This window comes from Canis lupus, chromosome 17, assembly GCF_003254725.2.
Source record: "Canis lupus dingo isolate Sandy chromosome 17, ASM325472v2, whole genome shotgun sequence".
Classification (NCBI taxonomy): Eukaryota; Metazoa; Chordata; class Mammalia; order Carnivora; family Canidae; genus Canis; species Canis lupus.
The window spans coordinates 29579240-29602243 of record NC_064259.1 but is presented as its reverse complement, the minus strand read 5'-3'; the positions used below and the strand labels follow the sequence as shown (position 1 = coordinate 29602243).

At 39.8% G+C, this 23004-nt stretch overlaps 1 protein-coding gene and 1 long non-coding RNA gene across 8 annotated transcripts in view; one reads left to right on the top strand and one right to left on the bottom strand.

Annotated features, from left to right (window-relative positions):
- Nucleotides 1-1968: 1968 nt before the first annotated feature.
- Nucleotides 1969-23004, bottom strand: part of LOC112664528 (uncharacterized) — a 52185-nt gene continuing 31149 nt past the window's right edge. For 2 of the 7 annotated variants that reach the window (XR_003139798.3, XR_004806326.2), the window contains exon 6: nt 9724-9985. This is a non-coding gene — a long non-coding RNA (uncharacterized LOC112664528). The other 5 variants (XR_003139797.3, XR_004806325.2, XR_004806324.2 and 2 more) reach the window with 4 other exon arrangements.
- Nucleotides 3677-21765, top strand: SULT6B1 (sulfotransferase family 6B member 1). The gene is made up of 7 exons (XM_025454177.3): nt 3677-3875; nt 4836-4948; nt 10124-10213; nt 11060-11186; nt 15052-15146; nt 18368-18524; nt 21566-21765. The coding sequence occupies exons 1-7, from the start codon at nt 3677-3679 to the stop codon at nt 21694-21696; spliced, it is 912 nt and encodes a 303-aa protein (XP_025309962.2). The 3' UTR covers nt 21697-21765.

Sequence of the window (23004 nt, the reverse complement as noted above, 5' to 3'; positions counted from 1 at the left end):
GTCCTAGTCTTCTGTAGTGGTCGTAAGAGCAAGGGCAGCAGGGATCTCTTCATTAGTAAGTACCTGGGAAGTCTGCTCTCCATTCTACCACAGAAAGAGAGCAACTGGTCTGGGATCCTCAAAATAAAGCTCTTTCAATCACCTGACAAGAGTTTGCAGAGATAGATGACCCACTGCTCCTACTACCAAAAGGCACCTACTAGAAAAGAGAGGCCCAGGAACTTGGTGATGACCCAGCCTTCCCTTCAGATGGCCACAGGACACAGAGCAGTGGAAAACTGCAGCCTCTGGCAGCCTTGTCCCTGAGACAAGGGCAATGGGGGTAGGAATCCCGCTTGCCAGTTGCCTAGTGCTGGAGTGGAGTGGTTCTCCATCACCCCCAGCCTAGGATGCCAAAGTGTCACCAGATAAACTGCCCTGGACCCCAAATGTTTCCAGCATCCACTAAGACTTCATTCCTGACTTCCTGGTGTTCAACTTCTAAAGAAGGAAGCCAGGGCAGCCCGGGTGGCTCAGCAGTTTAGCGCTGCCTTCAGCCCAGGGCCTGATCCTAAAGACCCTGGATCAAGTCCCACATCAGGCTCCCTGCATGGAGCCTGCTTCTCCCTCTGCCTGTGTCTCTGCCTCTCTCTCTCTCTCTCTCTCTGTGTGTCTCTCATGAATAAATAAATAAATAAACAAATAAATAAATAAAATATTAAAAAAATAAAGAAGGAAGCCAGTTTTTTTTAAGACTTTATTTATTCATGAGAGACACAGAGAGAGATAGAGGCAGAGACACAGGCAGAGGGAGAAGCAGGAGCCCAATGTAGGACTCGATCCCAGATCCCCAGATCATGCCCTGAGCCAAAGGCAGCTGAGCCACCCAGATGTCCCAGGAAGCCAGGTTTTTTTTTTTTTTTTTTTTTTAAGATTTTATTTATTTACTCATAGAGACACACAGAGAGAGAGGGGCAGAGGACAGGCAGAGGGAGAAGCAGGCTCCATGCAGGGAGCCCAATGTGGGACTCCGGGACTCAATCCAGGGTCCCCAGGATCACACCCCAGGCTGCAGGCGGCGCTAAACCGCTGCGCCACCAAGGCTGCCCAGGAAACCAGTTTTTAATAAACTTCTAAAATACCAGGAAATGAATATAAAAAATAGTGAAAGGGAATAAAGGGGAAAGGAAAAAGGAAAAAAAAAAAAAGGAAAATATCAGAAAGGGAGACAGAACATGAGAGACTCCTAACTCTGGGAAACGAACAAGGGGTGGTAGAAAGAGAGGTAGGCGGGGGGTGGGGGTGACTGGGTGACGGGCACTGAGGGGGGCACCTGATGGGATGAGCACTGGGTGTTATTCTGTATGTTGGCAAATTGAACACCAATAAAAAATAAATAAATAAATAAACAAACAAATAAATAAATACTAGGAAATTACGCCCTTTCCCTACACGTGGGATTCCAAGGTAAATTTCAATCCTGTACCACACTATGAAACAGCACTTCTCTTGCTAAAGAAGAGGGGGGAAAATCACAACTTAATCCTGAAGGGGTACTCCACTACATAAAGAGGAGGATGGCATAGCAGGGGCCAATTTACCTGCCCCTAATAAACAGCCTTGGGCCAACTGGCACACAAGAGCCATATGCTGCTACTGCAGCCACTCCTTGTTTTTTTTTTTTTTTTTTAGTTGCATATAACACCCAGTGCTCATTCCATCAAGCACACTCCTTAATGCCCACACCCAGTTACCCCATTCCCCACTCATCTGCCCTCCAACAACCCTCAGTTTGTTTCCAAGAGCCATATGCTTCTTGATCCTTGCCTCCCTGCTTTACTATTCAGACTAGAGTTCAATCACCCTAGACATTTTTGGTCACTTGTTTTTTGTTTTTTGTTTTTTTTTTTCTCACACTCCCTCTTTCTCTCTCAATCTCTTTCTCTCTCTTTTTAAAAGATTTTATTTACTTGAGAAAAGGAAAGCAAGGACAAGCAGGGGGAGCAGCAAAAGGAGAGAGAGAAGCAGTCTGCCCCCTGAGCAGGGAGCCCGATGTGGAGCTCTATTCCAGGACCCTGGGATCATGACCTGAGCTGAAGGCAGATGCTTAACCGACTGAGCCACCCAGGCATCACGCCCCTCTATTTCCAGAACTCTCTCTCTCTCTCTCTCTCTGGTATAAGTCCATAGCCTGGAAAAAAATGATAAGAAAAAAATTAAAAGGGAACAATGTCTTTCATCTCAAGGAAAGCAGCTTTAAACAAATGCCTGTGCTGCCACCAGGAACATGAGCCAAGTCAGGGTAGTGTCGTCTAAGAGGTCCCCCACCACTTATCTCAGGCCTGGATGGATCCAGAAACTAATTGGAAGCTGAGATTGCACAGAACATGAGGCCCATCTGCATTCAAAAGCACACCAGTGCAAATATATAATGTAGGTTATCATGCGATCGTTCATGCAGTTTCCCTCTGCCGTGCATGTAGACAATTAAGAGTCAAGTGGGGGTTCTCTCTCTGTGTCCCTCATGAATAAATAAATAAATAATATTTTTTAAAAAAAGAGTCAAGTGGGGGGCACCTGAATGGTTCAGTTGGTGGGGTGCAGGACTCGTGATATCAGGGTTGTGAGTTCGAGCCCCACACTGGGTGTAAGAATACTTTAAAAAATAAAATCGTAAAAAGAAATAAGAGTCAAGTAGCCAGAACCATAAGATTGAGAAGCTTGCCCTGAGCCTAGGGAGACTAAGGAAGAATCAGAGCTCAAGCATTACCAATTCCAAACAACACCCCCTCACCCCTGCCAATCCTCCTATAATTACAGGCATTAGTATCAAAACAAGATCCAGGCATATTGTCTTTTTTAACATTTTACTCACTAAGAAGCAAGCAAAAGACAACAGCAGCATTTGAATTAATGCCTTAAATTCTACCTTTCCCAGGAAAACAAAGGCTATAATGTAAGGGACAATCGCACTAAGCAGCTTGGCAGGGAGTCCAGTCTTACTGTTTTTTCTTTTTTGGGAGGGAGATTCTGAAATACACACCCTTCCCACCTACAGTGAATAGCATCCCATTGTTATGTAAGTAATAACATCTTCAAGGGGGAAGAGCTGTATGCAAATATAAAAATAGTAAGACAGATATTCCAATTTTACCTTTTTACAAACATTTAAAAAATACATTCTTACAAACATAACGAAACCCCAAAACCTACCTAACTAGGAACCCTCTCTGGTCAGTTCTTTCCGCTCTGCAAAATGGAGATTAAAAGTTGCTCTCTGGCATCTACCCAACTGCCTCAGTAAGACATGTTCTGTAGACATGCAAAATCTCCTCAACTTTGTGATGGAAAATTGTATGTCTGATTCGGTTAAATAACTATTTGTTAGATAGAAAATATCTGCAACCCTCTAGTAAGAGATTCTATTCTTACTTTCCTTGGGAGGATTGTCTCTAATGGTAATATAATCAACCTTGGGGTAATATTCCCTGATCCTCAGGCTGTTTTGCACCTGTGGTTTGCCTTTTGTCAGAGGTGGGCATGCAAAAAGGCAGGTGGGGGGAGGAGGGATGAGAATTAAATGATTTCTTTCTCATGTGAATGGGAGGAGCCCTTTATTCCACCTCCTGAAAAACTCCGTTAAAAGCCATCGCTGCCTCTGGACAACCACAGAACCCGTTCATCAGCGGCAGCCAGCATGGCCAATAAGTCCAAATTTATTGACTATATTGACGAAGCTTTGGAAAAATCAAAAGAAACTGCACTTTCTCACTTGTTTTTCACTTATCAGGGGATTCCATACCCAATCACCATGTGCACCTCAGAAACTTTCAAGGCCTTGGACACCTTTGAAGCCAGAAGTGATGACATAGTGCTTGCATCTTATCCAAAGTGTGGTAAATGACAAATCATTTTCTACAAGGGCACTTCTTCATAGTGAGTAGGTTGGTCAGGGGGCAAGGCAAAGTGGGGAGAGGACAGTTCATCTCTGCAGGAAGCTAGCCAGAAATCAGTGAGGAGGATGGCCAATTTGGGTAAGAACACTGGGAAATCAGAACTGCTAGATTTAGAAACCTCAGGGTCTAAGGGAGGAGGTCTGATGAATGATGGATGCAGAAAGAGAAGCATGGTGGGGCCAGCAACCAGAAGGATGAATGCGGGAAAGTCCATTTGGTATCAAGCACTGAGAGCAGTAAATATTTTCATCTTGGTTCTTAACTAAAGACAGAAGCATGGCCATGTATATAATGTATGTGATCTTTTCCACATTATTACTTTTCAGGATCGAATATCATCAATCATTTAGTTTCACAAGCCAGTTTTACAATGGTCATTCATCAGTGGAAGATAAGACATTAAGAATCTAAATGCTCCTATTTTACACAATCTCACAATCTACTTTTGATTTTTTGTAACTGTCATTGCATCTCTGTTTATTAAAGCCATCCTCATTTGATAATTTTCTATTAATTGATGCTGAGTTTTGTAAAATCAAAATTATATAGATTTCTACAGAAGACATTAATGTATGGTAAAATAATACATGATATATAGTAAACAATCACTTCTATAATGTAACATTGTTCTGTAAGGAACACATTATAGATTCAAGAAGTATTGCCACTTATTAAAGGAAAAACCTGAAAAATAAGGTAACCTGGATTTTGTACTAACGTAAGTACTGCTTTCCACAAAACTCTTTCCACAGCCCAGTTTATTTCAAATGCAGAAGAACCAATTGTATACACCACAGGATGGCTGTAGGTTTTAACTTTTATGACTTATATGCAAAAGTAACATGCCTTTGCTATATCAAGATTCCTTAATGAGCTTTGATTCTCTGATTTTTCTTATAGGTTCGAATTGGATTCTCCACATCATTAGTGAATTGATATTTGCTGAATCTAAAAAGAAGTATGAATATCCAGAATTCCCAATTCTTGAATGTGGGGACCCAGAAAAATACCAGGTTAGTACAAAACAGCCTTTAGGGGCATCTGAGTGGCTCAGTGGTTGAGCATCTGCCTTCGACTCAGGTCATGATCCTGGGGTCCTGGGATCGAGTCCCACATGGAGCTCCCCCACAGGGAGCCTGCTTCTCCCTCTGCCTATGTCTCTGCCTCTCTCTCTGTGTATCTCATGAATAAATAAATAGAATCATTTAAAAAAAAAAACAGCCTTTAAACTTATAGTTAATCATAGAAAGATATCTTCCATTTGAGGGATTTTTAAAGTTTTGAGAAAGTACACTACTAATAATCATGGCTACTTATTTTGTGCTTGCCATAAAATCCCAGCACTTTTCAAAGATTATCTCATTTCATGGCAAAATAACCTCATCACCATTTTACAAAAGATAAAACCATTCAAAACATACTCAAAGTCAAGGAGCTAATAAATGGCAGCACCAAGATTTGAATTCAAGTGTTCCAATTTGAGCTTCTGAACCTCTGCACAATATATGAAAGAAAAATAGGAGGGAAAGTAAGCCAAGAAAGCTAAAGAAAAAAAATTAAAACCTGGGGCGCCTGCCTGGCTCATTCGGCAGAGCATGTGACTCTTGAGGTCAGAGTTTTAAGTTTGAGCCTCATTTGGGTGTAGAGACTACTTAAAAAATAAAAATCTTAGGGGAACCTGAGTGGTTCACTCAGCTAAAGGGCGAACTCTTGCCAACTTTTGGTTTTTGGCTCAGGTCATGATCACAGAGGTGTGACCCCAGTCTGGCTCAGCCCTCAGCACAGTCTGCTCTTCTCTCTCCCTGCACTGATACTCCCTCACCCCCACTCACACTCTCAATCTCTCTCTCTCTCTCAAATAAATAAATGAATAAAACCTTAAAAAAAAAGCTTAAATAAATACAAAAACCAAAATCTTAAAAAAAAAAAAAAAGGCTTTGTCTTGAAGTCCAGAGACTTGGGTGGGATGCCAAGAGGAGGGTTCCTCTAAGACCTGGATCATCCTTCCCTTAGTTTATGTCAGAAGTCCCCAGAATTTTCTTTGTAAGACATTACTTTTGATGCCCCTGCCTCCATGATGACGCTATTGTGTGTAAGTGGGTATGGGGCTGGGGAGGGTGGACATGGGAAAGGATGAAGCAGTGGCTAAGAGGGTAAGGCACTGGTGTTTGTAAAGGTTCTCTCTCTCTCTCTCTCTCTCTCTCTCTTTAAATTTTATCTGTTTATTCATGAGAGACACACAGAGAGAGACAGAGATACAGGCAGAGGGAGAAGCAGGTTCCCTGTGGGGGAGCCTGATGTGGGACTCGATCCCAGGACCCCGGGGTCACAGCCTGAGCTGAAGGCAGATGCTCCGCTGCTGAGCCACCCAGGCCTCCCATTTGTAAAGATTCTAACCAGTCATCCTACCTATTCTAATTCACCTTACCACATGTTATTACTCATTTTATCAGTGTAACTAAGTGGGGCTTAGGTATGAGACAGGACGTTTTGTTCCCTGGCAAGAAAAGCAAGAAAAGGATGGAAGGAAGGATCTGCTTCAGGACTTCAGTGCTTGGACAGGACAGGTGAGAGGAGGATCTTCCCTGGCCCCACCTAGATACACCAGGAATGCATTTGGGAAGGGGAACCACAGTTTCCGCAAAACTTTGAGAAGTGTTTACCACCAAGATTCTCGACAAGAAGACAGAAGAACTCAGTGATTAAGAATTAAGTCATATGATTGAGACTTAGGAAGTGGTTTCTGGAAAATGTTGGAGATACTTGGCATGATGACAGAAACTGAAAATTGGATCTTAGGTGGAAGGAAGCCCATCTCCATGGAATGGGGTCACAGAAAATCACGTGCATATAAGATGCGCAGACAGACTTGGGGGTTGCCTGCAACCTCAGGAGGCATCCAAGGTGCTAGCAGCCACATCAGGACCCAGATGTTGGCCATCAGGACTGGCTCAGGATGTGTGGACAGGAGTTTAAGAAGCTTTTTCCTAGGCAAGAAAGGATGGGCCAATGAAAAGCCCTCCTGTTTTTTCCTATCCAGGCCATTGCATAACTTTTTTTCTAAAAAGGGTGTTTGGCATCACCTCTATAATTTATGCTAACGTTTCCCCAGCTTTCCAAGTTTTTAAAAAAGTAAACTCTATACCTGAAGGTTTTTTTTTTTTTTTGTTTGTTTGTTTTGAGGGAGAGAATCTTTAAGCAGACTCCTTGCTGAGTTCAGAGTTCGACATGGGACTGGATCCCACAACCCATGAGATCATGATTTGAGCCAAAACCAAGATTCGGGTGCTCAGCCACTCAGGCACCTTTATTTTAGGTATTTTTAAAGACTTTTCCCCCCCATTTTAATTTTAATTACATCAGACCTAGGACAAAGACACTTTTCTATGCAATGAGCCTTTATTCTAAATATATCTTTTAAAATATTTATTTATTTATTTTAGAGAGAGAGTGTGTGGGGCAGGGAGGAGTAGAGAAAGAGAGAAAACACACAGCAGACTCCCCACTGAACGAAGAGCCCAAAACGGGGCTAGATCCCACAACTCTGAGATCATGACCTGAGCCAAAACCAAGAGTCAGATGCTTAAATGACTGAGCCACCAGGCGCCCCAAATATTTTATTTTTTTTAAGTAATCTCTACATTTGCATCTGGGTGGCTCAGCTGGTTAAACTTCAGACTCTTGATTTTGGCACAGGTCGTGGTCTCAAGGTTGTAAGATTGAGCCCCACATCAAGCCCCACATAGGGTTCTGCTCTGGGTATGGAGCCTCCTCTCTCTCTCTCTGCTCCTCCCCTCCCTCCCAAAAAGACCCCAAGCTCCCAAAAGAATAAAGTAATCTCTACACCCAAGGAGGGACTCCAACTCACAACCCTGAGTTCAAGAGTCACATGCTCCACTGACAGAGCCAGCCAGGCACTCCTATTATATATATTTAAAGATTTTATTTATTTATTCATGAGAGAGGGAGGCACACAGAGAGAGAGAGGCAGAGACACAGGCAGAGGGAGAAGCAGGTTCCATGCAGGGAGCCCGATGTGGGACTTGATCCCAGGACTCCAGGATCACGCCCAGGGCCAAAGGCAGGTGTCAAACTGTTGAGCCACCCAGGCATCCCAGGCACCCCTATTATAAAATGGAAATCAGTAAGAAGATGAGCTTCACTTAAGTTATTCACTTCACAGAAAATTTTCCTAAAATACGTATCTTTTTCCTGGGTTGCCTGGGTGTTTTAGTTGGTAATGCATACAACTCGATAGCAGAGTTGTGGGTTAGAGCCCCAACTGGGCATAGAGATTACTTTAAAAAATAAAATAAAATGCATATATTTTCTTAAGATATATCTATATCCAGTCTTTACATTGCTTATAGTTTGGCCATATCACATTTTCATTGCCATTTCATTATGTGCATATCAGTTTTGTTACAGTTCTCATTTTCTCCCTGGATATTTTTCTAATCCATTTAGGAACTTTACCATTTCTCATATATCTTTTTGTGATTTTTGACCATGCAGTGTAGTGGAAACAGCATTCTATAACTTAATCTGAAAATCACCATCTGTGTGATTTTGTACAAAGCACTTAAAACCTCAAAGCCTGTTGTTAATCTCTAAAATGGGGGTTATAATACTTACCTGAGAGGATTTCTGTGAATGAATGTAAAAGTGACATTCAAAACTAAAAATTAGGGCAATTTGATGTAAATCAAGAATTGTGACTATTCATCACCACTTGGGCCCATATCACTGACTTTAAATCGTTTGTTTTTAATTTTTAAAATGCCGTTTTACATTTTGCCCTTGCTTGAGCTGGGATCTCCACGAAACTTTTAGAGAGCAATAGGCTCTAAGTGTCTAAATATCATTTTATCACTGGAAATAATGTGACCAAGGAGTGAGTGACCTCTTCAAGCATAGAAATGAAACTTGAAGCTTCAGCCCATATAACGTACTAAATGTCTGATTTTAAGATGAAACCCTTACCCCTGGCAGATTAAACAGATAACTTCATTTTTTAAATTCTCAGCAGTAGATACACAAAGAATCAATGACTGAGTCCTTCCTTATACTGACAAGAATTTCTTGTAAAATATTTCTCAGATATTTAAGTGACTATGCACTTTCAGGTTCTGTTGGGATATTTGATTGAATAGAAAAAAAAATTTAAGATTTTATTCATGGGTGGCCTGGGTAGCTCAGTGGTTTAGTGCCACCTTCAGCCCAGAGTGTGATCCTGGAGACCAGGGATTGAGTCCCACATCGGGCTCCCTGCATGGAGCCTGCTTCTCCCTCTGCCTGTGTCTCTGCCTCCTCTCTCTCTGTGTCTCTCATGAATAAATAAATAAAATATCTTTTTTTAAATTATTTATTTATTTGAAAGAGAATGAGATACAGCAAGAGAGAGCAGGAGTGGGGGGACGGGAAGAGGGAGAAGCAGGCTCCCCACCAAGCAGGGAGCCTGATGCAGGGCTTGATCTCAGGCCCCCGGAATCGTGACCTGAGCCAAAGGCAGAAGCTCAATCGACTGAGCCATCCAAGTACCCCTGGAATGTTTTTGTTAGAAAAAGAAAAATCTAGATATTAAAAATAGGTTCAGAGGTACTATGGAAAAACTTGAGTATTTCTGTTAAAGACCTTGATTACAGAAGAGAGCCAAGTTAAGTCAAAGAGTAGATTGCAGATTATGAGCTGTCTTGAACACAAAGAATTTGGTGTGATTGTGAGAAAAGGTAAACTTTTCAAAGAATGACCGAAAAAAAAAAAAAAAAAGGTAAGCCAGATCCTGCCAGAAAGTCCAAAAGGATGATTTATTTATGATTTTCTCCATTCTTCGTCCCCACAAAGAAAATAAAAATAAATAAAAACTTGGAGGAGGAGTGGTGCCTTGGTGGCTCAGTTGGTTAAGCCATCCTCTTGGTTTTGGCTCAGGTGATGATCTCAGAGTCCTGGGATTCAGCGAGGCATTAGGCTCCCTGCTGGGGGTGGAGCCTGCTGAAGATTCTTTCTCCCTCTGCCTCTCCCCATCACCCCCGCTCACACACACTCTCTCTCTAAAAAAATAAATAAGACTGGATGAGGAAATGGAGAAGGAACAATAGCAATGCTTGAAACTACCATTCAGATACTACATGTAAAAGTGACCATAAGACACACACACACACTTTCACTTTCTTATGTATGTTTTTAAGAGAATGAAACAGTTCCCATCGCCAAGGATTTTGGCAACTCACCTCCATTATGACAAATTACCTGGGTCCATCTTCAAGAATAAAGCCAAGGTAAGTATCCCTTCTTACTCATATTTCAGTTTGAACTTTTCAATGTCTAGATATTGCCTTTCAGAGCTAGGTGATAAAGTTTGCATCTTATGGAATTTTAGTAAATGAAGTATGAGATTTAGCATTTCTTCTGTTGTTCAGAAACTATATTTGCTATAGTTGCATTCAAAGCAAATGCATTTTCAGCTAGGATCTAAAACTAAAATTGAACATATTTCAAAATCTGTTTTATAGTGAATAGATTTCAGAATCCCACTAAGATATTTAGAGTGTCTAACAAAAGAGTACAATCTAGGAAAATAAATGGAAGTTGTTTTTGTTGTTGTTGTTCTTTCTGGTGGGCATTATTTACCTGAGGTCTGAAACAATTTTATTTCTGAATTTCACATAGACTGGCAAACTTCATATCATCTGTACATAACTATTGGTGGATTTTCTACTCTTATCACTGTTTGATCTTCTTCTACCAAATCTGAATATTATTTTCACTTTCCTTACTATTATTTTGCAATTGTTATTTGCAGTTTAACTTTCCAGATCGTGCCCTTATGACTATTCTAATGAGCTTGCTCTTTTTCCCTTGTTGATATCTTCTATGTATGCCGTTTTACCAAGTTCATTAGCAAAACTTCTCTGCTACATTACTCTTTTTCTTCTGCTTTTTCCCCTCTCGTCAGACTTCCCCATTCGCCACCCTTTCTTTCTCAATTCTTACCATCATTCTTTCTCTGTATGTTAACAAAATTATGTTGTATACAAGAGTACACAGTGATATTGCTCACCCCTTCACTTTTCCAAAATTCAAAACATAGACCTAAATAAATTGACTTAACTTTCTCTCCCTAGATATTGGTGATATTTCGAAACCCTAAAGATACAGCAGTATCTTTTTTCCATTTCCACAATGATGTCCCTGATATTCCAAGCTATGGCTCTTGGGATGAATTCTTCAGACAGTTCATGAAAGGACAAGGTACAGCTGTTGGTAAAAGAATTGTTACTTCAACAGATGACCACAGACCACATTAAATACAAAAATCAAATGTGCTCTACAGTAAAGAAAGAAGATTAAGGAGGATCCAGGAACCAAAAAGTCGCTTTTATTTATTTTATTTTTTAAGATTTTATTTATTTATAAATAAAAGAGAGAGAGAGAGGCAGAGCAAAGGCAGAGGGAGAAGCAGTCTTCCCTGTGGGGAGTGTGATGTGGGACTCGATCTCAGGGTTGTGAGTTTGAGTCCCATGTTAAGGATAGAGATTACTAAAAATAAAAACAAAAACTTATAATAATAATAAAATAAAATTTATAAATCTTTTTAAAAAAGAACAGACTAGGGCAAAGGATCACATAGAAAAACATCTCTAGTTCATTTAACCTATGTCTTTATATCATACACTGACAAGAATCAAAAAAAAGAGAAAACCATGACATGGAGCAACCGCATCTAGGATATTTGTTTGCCAGAAAGAAAATAAGCTTTATTAGACAATCTTGATGTGTTACCTCCAGTTATTGATAACTGCAATTTTATAAGTGCCTACTAATGCTTCACATACTAAATGCATAATTTTCTTTAAGACCATAACAGACTATGAATAAGGCAGTAGTAGCCCCCTGCATACGATTGCACAATCAAAAAAGTTAAATCACTTGCCAGTGGTCCCACTGCTTGTAGGTACATGTGACTCTATTTCCCTGGGTATAATGGCCAGAGATTAAAGATGCCTTCTTTAACTGCTGGCCCTCTTGAGTTTTACAGTGTAGTAGAAGGCAGAAATTAATGACAGATAACCCTGGAAGGGAAGTTGTTGACAGGTCACTCTAAGAAGACCACCTTTAAAGAAGTGACTAGCACAGCGACCACATGCACGGATACTGGGTACAGTCAGTATTGGCCCCTAAGCAAAGATGAAGTATGGGGATTGGGGTGTAGGAGAGGAAAAAAAGTAAGGCAAGTCTGAAACTGCACCCCATTGATAATTTAAGAGAATATTTAACAATGAGAAAGGTGTCATCTCTGGAACAATCTATCATAGGGAATCTTTGTTGCTCTATCTACCCTTTCAGCCTAATTATTTGATTGACAATGATAAAATGTGCTGGGCTTAACTTGAATAAAGTTTATGCTTTGCAAATTTGTTATATTCAACTTATGGAGGAAGCTCAATGTATTGGGAAACATACAAGGTTTGGAATTAGGGGTCTGGATTGGGCTTCATTGCTTATTATTATATATTAATAATTAATATTAGAGAGAATAAGATAGTTACCACTTACTGAACAATTACTACATGCCAGGCACTATATGCTATTCCTGGCATACATTTTAAAATTTCATTTCTCATAAGAACCCTACAAGGATAATATTATTATTGCCCCCATTTTATAAAGATTGAAATAGAGACATAAGAAGGTCATGCAGCCATTAAGTAGCAGAGCTAGAACTTTTTAAACTAATTAATTAATTTTTATGTAAATCCATTTAATTAACAGTGTTTTATTAGTTTCAGAAGTAGAGGTCAGTGATTCATCAGTCTTATATAATACCCAGTAAGCAGAGCTAGAACTTAAACCCAGATTCAAATACTCATGCCTAGGTGATTTTGAGCAAGACATTTGATTGCTATGAACTTTGGTTTCTTTACTTCTAAAGTAAAGATAAGAATATCTGACCTACAGGAAGTAGAACAGTATAGCGTTTTGTTTGGCAGCACTAGCTCTGGTGTCAGACATTGTCATATTCGACAATAACCATAACTCACTAACTGTGTGACCTTGACGTGGTTTCTTAGCTTCTCTGGGTTTCTATTTCCCCATCAACAAAACAGGTATAAAAATTGTACCTATCATATGGGATTGCTTTAAACACTGAAAGATAAAAGGTATCAATTAATAGTGCATTTGGAAGAACAGAAAAACTGACCACAGTGGCCTAAACAGATTGGGTTTTATTTTTTTCACTAAGCAAGAAGTCTGAAGGGAGGCAGCTGGTTCAGCTGCCCAGTGATGTTGGGCCAACACCTCTGACATTCTCTTGGCCTCTCCCTCGTGCCTTTTGCAACATACTCTAAGGTTGGCTACTGTCTCTCCAAGGATCCCCTTCAGTTCATGAAGAAGCCTCTGCTCATCAAGGTAGCAATAGGTTTACTAGAAACCTTCTAGCAGACTCCTGCTTGTGTCTTGCTGGCCAGAACCATGTCCTGTGACCAACCACAGCTCTAAGGAAGGCTGAAAAATAAGACCCAACATCCTCACAATTGGATTAGACCCAAGTAATCAGAGTTTGGTTAGCAATAAAAACAGGACTGTATTGGATATTGGGTACAAAACTTACAGTGTTTGCTTCAACAAGTAAAATGAGTAGAAAAAGCCTGGCTAAAAGCAAGGGCTTCATGATGAAATTATTATATGAATATTGCTATTATTAATGATACAGTAATAATGACTAAAATTTGGTGAGTGGGTAGTATTAATTGGGCACTATTTTAAACATTTGATATGTGTCAATTCACTTAAACCTTCTAACGACCCCATTTTACAGATGAGGAAACCAAATACAAAACGGTTTAGGGAGTTGCTCAAGCAAGCAAGCAGCACAGCTAATCAGTATCTAGATCTGCACTGACCAGTATGGTAGCCACTAGCTATACGGGCAACTGAGCACTTGAAATGTGATGTGTGCTATTGAGAAGCTAAATTTTAAATGTTATTTAATTTTAACCAGTTTAAATTTAAATTTTAAAATAGGTACGCAATTCAGGTATTGGAAACTTTTAAATAAGTTTGGTACACGTTGGGTTTATGAATCTACTTTTTCAACCTAAAGTCTAAAAATACATCAATTATTTTTTATAAAAAGCTTAGCATTTAAATTGAGATTATCTATAAGTGTAAAATGCCCACTGGCTATGATGTTTTCTTAATAACTTTTTATGTTGAATACTTTTGAGAATGATAGTATTTTGGGATATATTTGGTTAAACAAAATATAAAAATTAATTTCACCTGTTTCTTTTTGCTTTCTTTTTTTTTAAGATTTATTTATTAGAGAGAGAGAGTGCAAGTGCACACATGTGAGCCAGGGGCGGGAGGCAGAGGGGAGAGAGAATCTCAAGCAGAATCCCCGCTGAGCATGGAGCCCATGCAGGGGCTGGATCTCAGGACCCTGAGATCATGAGCTGAACCTAAACCTGCAGCCAAACTGCACCACCCAAGTGCCCCAATATAAAGGTTCCTATAGTTACATTAAGAAAACCAAAAAGAGGGATCCCTGGGTGGCGCAGCGGTTTGGCGCCTGCCTTTGGCCCAGGGCGCGATCCTGGAGACCTGGGATCGAATCCCACGTCGGGCCCCCCGGTGCATGGAGCCTGCTTATCCCTCTGCCTGTGTCTCTGCCTCTCTCTCTCTCTCTCTCTCTCTCTGTGACTATCATAAATAAATAAAAATTAAAAAAAAAAAAAGAAAACCAAAAAGAGGGATGCCTATGTGGTACGGTTGGTTAAGCATCTAACTCTTAATTTAGGCTCAGGTCATGATCTCAGGGCTGTGAGAATCAGCCCCCAGTTGAGTTCCCCACTGGGCCCAAGTGAAGCCCTGTAGCAAGTTCTGCACCCTGTGGGCAATCTGCTTCTCTTTCTCCCTCTGTCTCTGTCCCTGCCCCTCCCTATCCCCTCGCTCATGTATATTCTCTCAAAATAAATAAATAAATCTTTTAAAAAATTTTACCTGAGCATATACACGTATGTACAATTTATATTTTGGAGCATAAATTAACCATCTATCTCTTTAACCTCAGTTATTTAAAATTCCTTAAGAATTTTTTCCCCTGTGTTTTTAGTTTCTTGGGGAAGCTACTTTGATTTTGCCATTAATTGGAACAAACATCTTGATGATGAAAATATTAAGTTCATATTATATGAAGACCTGAAAAAGGTGAGATTATGATTACTGACATTCTATAGCAAGATTTCTTGTAAAATATAACAGAATATTTTCTTTTAATGTCTGGTTGTGTGAGTATTGTATTCAATTAAAAAAAATAATATTTCAAATAGATGGGACAGTGCTAGGGGAAAGAAACAGTGCATAGGGGCTTACACCATTTATTTAACATAAATAAAACAATGCATAGCAACTTATTACTAAGAGTGGCTGCTTTATTTTCCTGCTATGATAGATAGTTCAATTTAAGAATGGTAAAAATAATAGGTAGGTTTCAGTTGAGATTTAATTGAACATGCATTTGGACTTGAATTTATTTTTCCATGTGATATTATTTTTTAAATTGTTTATTCATGAACATTTAGTGAGTGAGTGAGCGCACAGCATTGTTCTAAGCCCTTGTGATACATTAATGAACAGACCAAAGTGCACTGCCCTGGAGAAGCTTACCTTCTAGCTGAAGAAGGCATGGAGAGAGAAAGATAAATAATAAATATGATAATTTTTTTAATGTTTAAAATATGTGAGAAGAAAGAAATGGCATAGCTGATTAAGGAAAACTGGAAATGCCAGGGGTGGGGAATTGGGATGCTGGGCAGATCCTAGTATAAAATAGGGTAGTTGTCAGAAACCTCATAGAAAGGATGTGATCTGAGCAAAGGTCTAAAGAGAGGGAGTGAGCCAAGTAGGTAGCTGGAATAAGAGCTTTCTAGGCATATGGAATTAACTAAAGCAAAGGCCTGAGGTAGAAGTGTTCCTGGCATGGTTAAGTGACATGAAGGAGGTGAATGTGGCTTAGGTCAGTAGAGGTGAACCAGGGGAGATTAACCAATGAGAATAGAGGCAAGGGGGACACCTGGGTGGCTCAGCGGTTGGGCGCCTGCCTTCGGGTCAGGTCGTGATCCCGGGATCCAGGATCGAGTCCCACATCGGGTTCCCTGTGGGCTTCTCCCTCTGCCTATGTCTCTGCCTCTCTCTCTCTGTCTGTGTCTCTCATGAATAAATAAATAAATCTTTAAAAAAAGAGAGAGAGAATAGAGGCAAGGAAGTAGGGTAGAGTGAAGTATGGGGATCATGTGCCAGGCCATTGAAATTACTTTGGCTTTCACTCAGAGTAAAATGTGAAGCCATTGTAGGATTTGAGCAGAAGAGTGATAGGGGTTGATATGTTCTTAATAGGTTCATTCTAGTTGGTGTATGAGAACATCCTAGAGAGAAGCAAAGATAGTGTAGAGAAACCCATGAGCAGAGTACTGCAGTAATCCACGCAAAGGAAGATGGTGGCTCAGAAAAGAAGGGGCAGTAGAAGTGATAAGTGGTTGAATTCTGAATATATGCTGAAGAAGAGCTAATAGGATTTGCTGTTGGACTGAACTGGAGAAAGAGTGGTGAGAGAAAAAGAGAGGTCAAATAAGACTCCAAAATTATTGGCCTGACCAACTGAGAGGATTGAGTTGTCATCAAGGGTTTGGATTTGGATATGCTTAGTCCAAGATGTTTATCAGTTAATCAAATGGAGAGGTCAAGTAGTCAGTTGGGTATGAAAGTCTTGGATGCAGAGAGAGTTCCGGGCTGTATATAATTTGGCACATGGATGCCATTTAAAGCCATGAGATTACATACCCATGTTTATAAGTGGAAGAAAAGAAGGGATGGAGAAGAGAAGAAGACCAAGAACTGAGCCCTGAGTCCCCCATAGAGAGAGTTTGGGAAACAGGAGGAATTAGCAAAGGAGACAGAGTGGCTATTGAGACAGGGGGGAAGCCAGAGTCCTGGAACACCAGTGAAGAAAGTATGTTAAAAAGAAGGGAGTACGTCAGATGCTTTCTAGTGGGAAGGGAGTTCTTAACATCACTCTCCCCTGACATTCTTATCAAAGGAAAGGATAATTGAAGCCATAGCTTCTGTTTATTAGAGTGCATTTATGTAACATGAAAGAACATACCAATTTAGTGTGTTCTCCTTCTAGTCTAGAATATAATGTCTCTAAAATGTGTGTTTCATGGAATGTCATTGTGGCCCAGATGTTAATAATTCTTGCTTAGAGTTTGCCTGTTCAAACTGATTTGGGGACTGCTACTCCTTTGGGACATTCACATTGCAAGATGACCTACTAAAGATTGAGAGTTCCTGTAGGAAAAACAAACAAACAAACAAACAAACAAACAAACAAAAAAGGTTATCTTTATTAACTGAAAGGATTCCAGATTTACTTGACCTCAACTTTTTCTTTTCTTTTTTTTTCATGAAACATCCATAACCACCTTGAAGTAAATCAGTATTTTGTAGAACACAGCTTAAGAAACTATTCTAGGAGATTTTTGAACCTTCATTAGTCAGGGATATCACTGAGGGGGTTCATGATTTACAAGAGTATTTAGACAAAATAAATTTCAAGACTCCTTCTAGTTTCTATGATTCTAAAAATTATACTTTAAAAATTTATTTATTTATTCATGAGAGACACAGAGACATAGGCAGAGGGAGAAGCAGGCTCCATCTGGGGAGCCTGATGCAGGACTCAATCTCAGGACCTCGGGATCACGCCCTGAGCCAAAGGCAGGGCGTGCCACCTAGGCACCCCTAAAAATTAGACTTTCTTGATGGAATTAAACATAGGATTCAGAAATAAAGAGAACTGGAATGAGCACATACAATTATATTAATTTCCTCAGCTCATCTAGACTGGTACTTTTTATTTTTTTATTTAAAAAAATTTTTTTTATTTATTTATGATAGTCACAGAGAGAGAGAGAGAGGGGGCAGAGACACAGGCAGAGGGAGAAGCAGGCTCCATGCACCGGGAGCCCGACGTGGGATTCGATCCCGGGTCTCCAGGATCGCGCCCTGGGCCAAAGGCAGGCGCTAAACCACTGCGCCACCCAGGGATCCCTAGACTGGTACTTTTTAATAAAATGAGTATCATCTTTGATGAGATTCTTACCTACTACTTAATGCTTACTATCATTATTTGTATCCTGAAGAGTTCAGTAAGAGTCGTACATTGAAACTACAAAGTAAAATCAATACAGAATATCATGTAGGAATATATTGAATATTGATACAGAAGTATCAAAGGAAGTCTAAAAAAAGAGAGAAATAGATGAGTTAGAGAATTAGGCTGAATAAATCCATTCTGGCTAAGAAGCCTGTCTTTGCTATGGCCTGATTCCCATAAAAAAGAAGTTTATCCTTGAAAATTTTGTTTTCAGAACCTGGCTGCGGGAATACAACAAATTGCCGACTTCCTTGGATTCTCTTTAACTGGGGAGCAGATTCAAACCATCACAGCCCAGAGTACCTTCCAAGCAATGCGAGCAAAGTCCCAGGAAACACATGGTGCTGTTGGCCCCTTTTTATTCCGCAAAGGTAAAGTCACACTGGTTTCTGGGACACCCACCCATTTGCATGGAATAGGTAACCCAAATAACTTGACTTTAAGTTAAGACAGGATTATATTTTTCTCTCCTTCAACAAGAAGTTTGAATACAGTTCAGAACTAGACTGGCAGCTCCACAATACCCCAAATCTCTTAGGGTACTAAGTCCCTTCTACCTTCCTGCCTGTCACTTTGTGATGCCAAGACAGCAGCCAGAACTCTGCCATTACATTAAAATTAAAGGACTGTTTTATTAAAATAAGAAGGGAATGGCAATAGATAGAATCACGTGTATTAGCTGAGTAGGTCCTTTTAAAGAACTCTGCAAGAAGCCTCATCAGCGATTTGGTACACTTTATAGGCCACCTCTCACTGCCTGTTGGCTGCAAACTGATTTTTTTTTTTTAGGTGAGCACATTATTACCAAATTAAAATCAGGGTTTTGTTAATAAGAAGGAGGAGATAATGAGTATTGGATAGCTATCTCAGTCATTTGACATATTTTTAGACTTTTATTTTTTATTTTTATTTTTTTAAGATTTTATTATTTATTTATTTATTTATTTGTTTGTTTGTTTGTTTATTCATGAGAGACAGAGAGAGAGAGAGAGAGGCAGAGACACAGGCAGAGGGAGAAGCAGGCTCCATGCAGGGACCCCGACATGGGACTTGATTCCAGGTCTCCAGGATCATACCTTGGGCTGCAGGCAGTGCCAAACCGCTGTGCCGCCGGGGCTGCCCCTAATTTTAGATTTTTAAAACTTAGGTTGAAAAAGATTCATACACCCAACTTACATCAAACTTATTTAAAAGTTTCCAATACCTGAATTGAGTATCTGTTTTTAAATTTAAATTTAAGCTGGTTAAAATTAAATAACATTTAAAATTCAGCTTATGTCACATTTCAAAAGCTCAGTTGCCCATATAGCTAGTGGCTACCGTACTGGTCAGTGCAGATCTAGACACTGATTAGCTGTGCTGCTTGCTTCAGCATTCTAATTTCTAATGGAAATTTATCATAATATAGCTTAGAAATTACCAGGCTTTTAAATTGCATATACAATGGAAGTATAACGTGGTTTAGAGGCAGCACACATAACAACAACTACTATTTATCAGGCATCTATTGTATGTTAGACCTTTTGCTAGGTGTACATAGCAAAAAAAAAAAATATATATATATATATATGTATATATAAATATATAAATTCCTTAATTTTATGAACATGGGCACCAAAGCTTAGGGATATTAATTTGTCCATTGTCACAGCTAATAATTGATGGAGTCAGGATTTGATATTAGGTTTACCTGACTCTACTATACTTTATCTAATGAAGACCCGTTTAAAAATCCCCACTGTGAATGGAACATTGAATGTAAATCTGGCTTTGGTTTGATTCCTGACTTTATCCCTGATTTTAATGCCTTGTTTAATGAACCTTGAAGGAGGGGGGAAAAAAGAGCTTTTTTTGTACATTGTTAATCGAGCACTATTCAGAACAGAAAAATTATAAAATTAAGTAAAATTTAAAAATTTTACATATTCCCTGTAGAAAATTCAGAAAGCATGAGAAAAGGTGCAAAAGCATTAGAAATTACCCACATTTCTCCCACCAGAGGCATGTTTAACTTTTTGGCATATTTCTTTCCACCCTACTCTGTGATGTTTTATGTAGTGGATGACATTCGTAAACAGTTGTGTTTTATGTTACCCTCTTCATATATCTAAGCATTTCTTCCTGTCTTTAAACACTCCTTATAAACATACATTACAAATGGCTATCCTACAAGGAACTTTGCAACTTCAACCCAAATCACCAAAAGACTCTAAAGAAAGAAGTAACTTCCCGTACTTTTAAAAGCAATAGAAAAACATATCCTAATCTCAGGCAAAATGGTAACTTCCTGACAAATTTTCAGTATCTGAGGTCTTGATATAAACCTGCCATAAGAGGCGCCTGGGTGGCTCAGTGGGTTAAGGTCATGATCCAGCTCAGGTCATGATCCCCAGGGCCTGGAGAATCAAGCCTCAGTCAGGCTCCCTGCTCAGTGGGGAGTCTGCTTCTCCCTCTCCCTCTGCCCCTTCCCTGCTTGTGCTCTTTCTCTCATTCTCTCCCAAATAAATAAAATCTTAAAAAAAAAAAAATCTGCTGTAAAATGATGACTTCTCAAAGACTAAAGTATTTAAGAAATACTTTCACAGAGGAAAACAAATGACTAAAAAAAAAGGACTTTTAGGTCCCCAGAGTTGGGGGTGGGGGATAGGAGATTACTGAAGCCTACAGTCCCCTAAGTAATGTAAAGAGAGCATACCATGCCACCGATGGGGAAGTCCCAGTGGATGCTGTTAGTTTTACAAGAGAATTACTTTCATTCTTAAGACTAATTTTCTTCATGTGTCCATTTTCACATTTCAAAGTGAAATGTTGCCCTGAAAAATGGTAAAATATAGAGACATAGGAGTAGGGGTATGGGCAAAATGGGTGAAGACGAGTGAGAGGTACTAGTCTTCGGTTATGAAGTGAATAAGTCATAGGATTAAAAGGCACAGCGTTGGGACGCCTGGGTGGCTCAGCGGTTTAGCGCCTGCCTTCAGCCCAGGGTGTGATCCTGGGGTCCCAGGATGGAGTATCGAGTCTCACATCGGGCTCCCTGCATGGAGCCAGCTCCTCCCTCTGCCTATGTCTCTGTCCCTCTCTGTGTGTGTGTCTCCCATGAATAAATAAATAAAATCTCTTTAAAAAATTAAAAAATAAAAGGTACAGCATAGGGAATACAGTCAATGGTATTGTAATGGTGTGTATTGTGGTAGATGGTAGCTACACTTGTGGTGAGCGCAGCATAACTTAGAGTTATTGAACTACTATGTAATACACCTGAAACTAATGTAACATTGTATGTCAACCATACCCAAATAAAAATAAAAGTAAAAAAAAAAAATAAAAATAAAAGTAAAATATAGTAGCTTAAAAAAAATCAGGAAGAAATACTCTAACAGACGTCTGGGTCTGTTTTTTGTGTGTGTTGCAGGTGAAGTTGGCGATTGGAAAAATTTGTTCAGTGAGACTCAGAACCAGGAAATGGATGCAAAATTCAAAGAGTGCTTAACAGGCACTTCCCTAGGAGCAAAGCTGAAGTATGAATCTTATTGCCAAGCTTGATTCTGGTCATTCAGTAGGCATGGATATTTCATTTTTCTGAATAATAATTAAATATAAATAACAAAGTAAGTTGATCAAATAATAATGATAATTCAGTAACATTTATATATAAATAATGTGAATTTAATAATAATGACAACATTTGAAGTTTTTGAGCTCAGACTTGTTTGTTCGCTTGTTGAGGAAAGGCCATTTAGCTGTCCAAAGGGGACACTCTTGCTAATGTGGCATACTGGGCTTTTCATTTCTTTCATGCTTTGGGTTCACATAAAAGCATAGGCAGATACTATTAGAAATATGCCTAATTGGTGTTTGAGTGTAAGACAGCCCTCCCAATGATGTACATTTTTTTGTCTTCCCAGAATGATTCCTCTATCTCTCACTACAGATCGAAGTACTTGTGGTAGCTATCTCAAACCTACTGTTAGGGGAAATGTAATTTCAACTCGGCACTGAAGTAAATGAATAAATCCTGTCCTCATAGTTCAAGGAAAATGCATTGCTCATCTACTCTCTGTATGTTCCTGCATTAGACCCTAAGGAGGCCCCATTCTTTTTATTTTTAAGATTTTATTTATTTATTTGACAGAGAGAGACAGAGAATGAACACAAGCAGGGGGAGCAGCTGGCAGAGGGAGAGGGAGAAACAGGCTCCACACTGAGCAGGGAGCCTGGCATGGGACATGGGGCTTGATCCCAGGACCCTGGGATCATGACCTGAGCCAAAGGCAGACACTTAACTGACTGAGCCACCCAGATGCCCCTGGAGGCCCCTCTCTTAAGGGGCCTTTAGTTCAAAGATAAATATTAGATACTGTGTTATTGTGGCATAAAGGCTTTAGTTCAAAGATAAATATTAGAGTTTGTGTTATTGTGGCATAAAGGCTTTTCTACCACGGAGCCCCAGGTGGTCATGTAGAATTTACAAGAGAAGCTAGAGCATGTTTTGGGAAAAACCTCTTAATCCTTAATCTTCATACCATAGCTGGTTACAGTTAAGAATAGAATGGTTCGGGATCCCTGGGTGGCAGCAGCGGTTTGGCGCCTGCCTTTGGCCCAGGCGCGATCCTGGAGACCCGGGATGGAATCCCACGTCGGGCTCCCGGTGCATGGAGCCTGCTTCTCCCTCTGCCTGTGTCTCTGCCTCTCTGTCTCTCTCTGTGTGACTATCATGAATAAATAAATAAAATCTTTTTTAAAAAAAAGAATAGAATGGTTCATAGAAAAGTTACATAAAATTTCATTGAGAAAGACTGAAGGGTTACTATTTCTGGTAGTATGGTGGATTACATATACTGAAAACTCTTC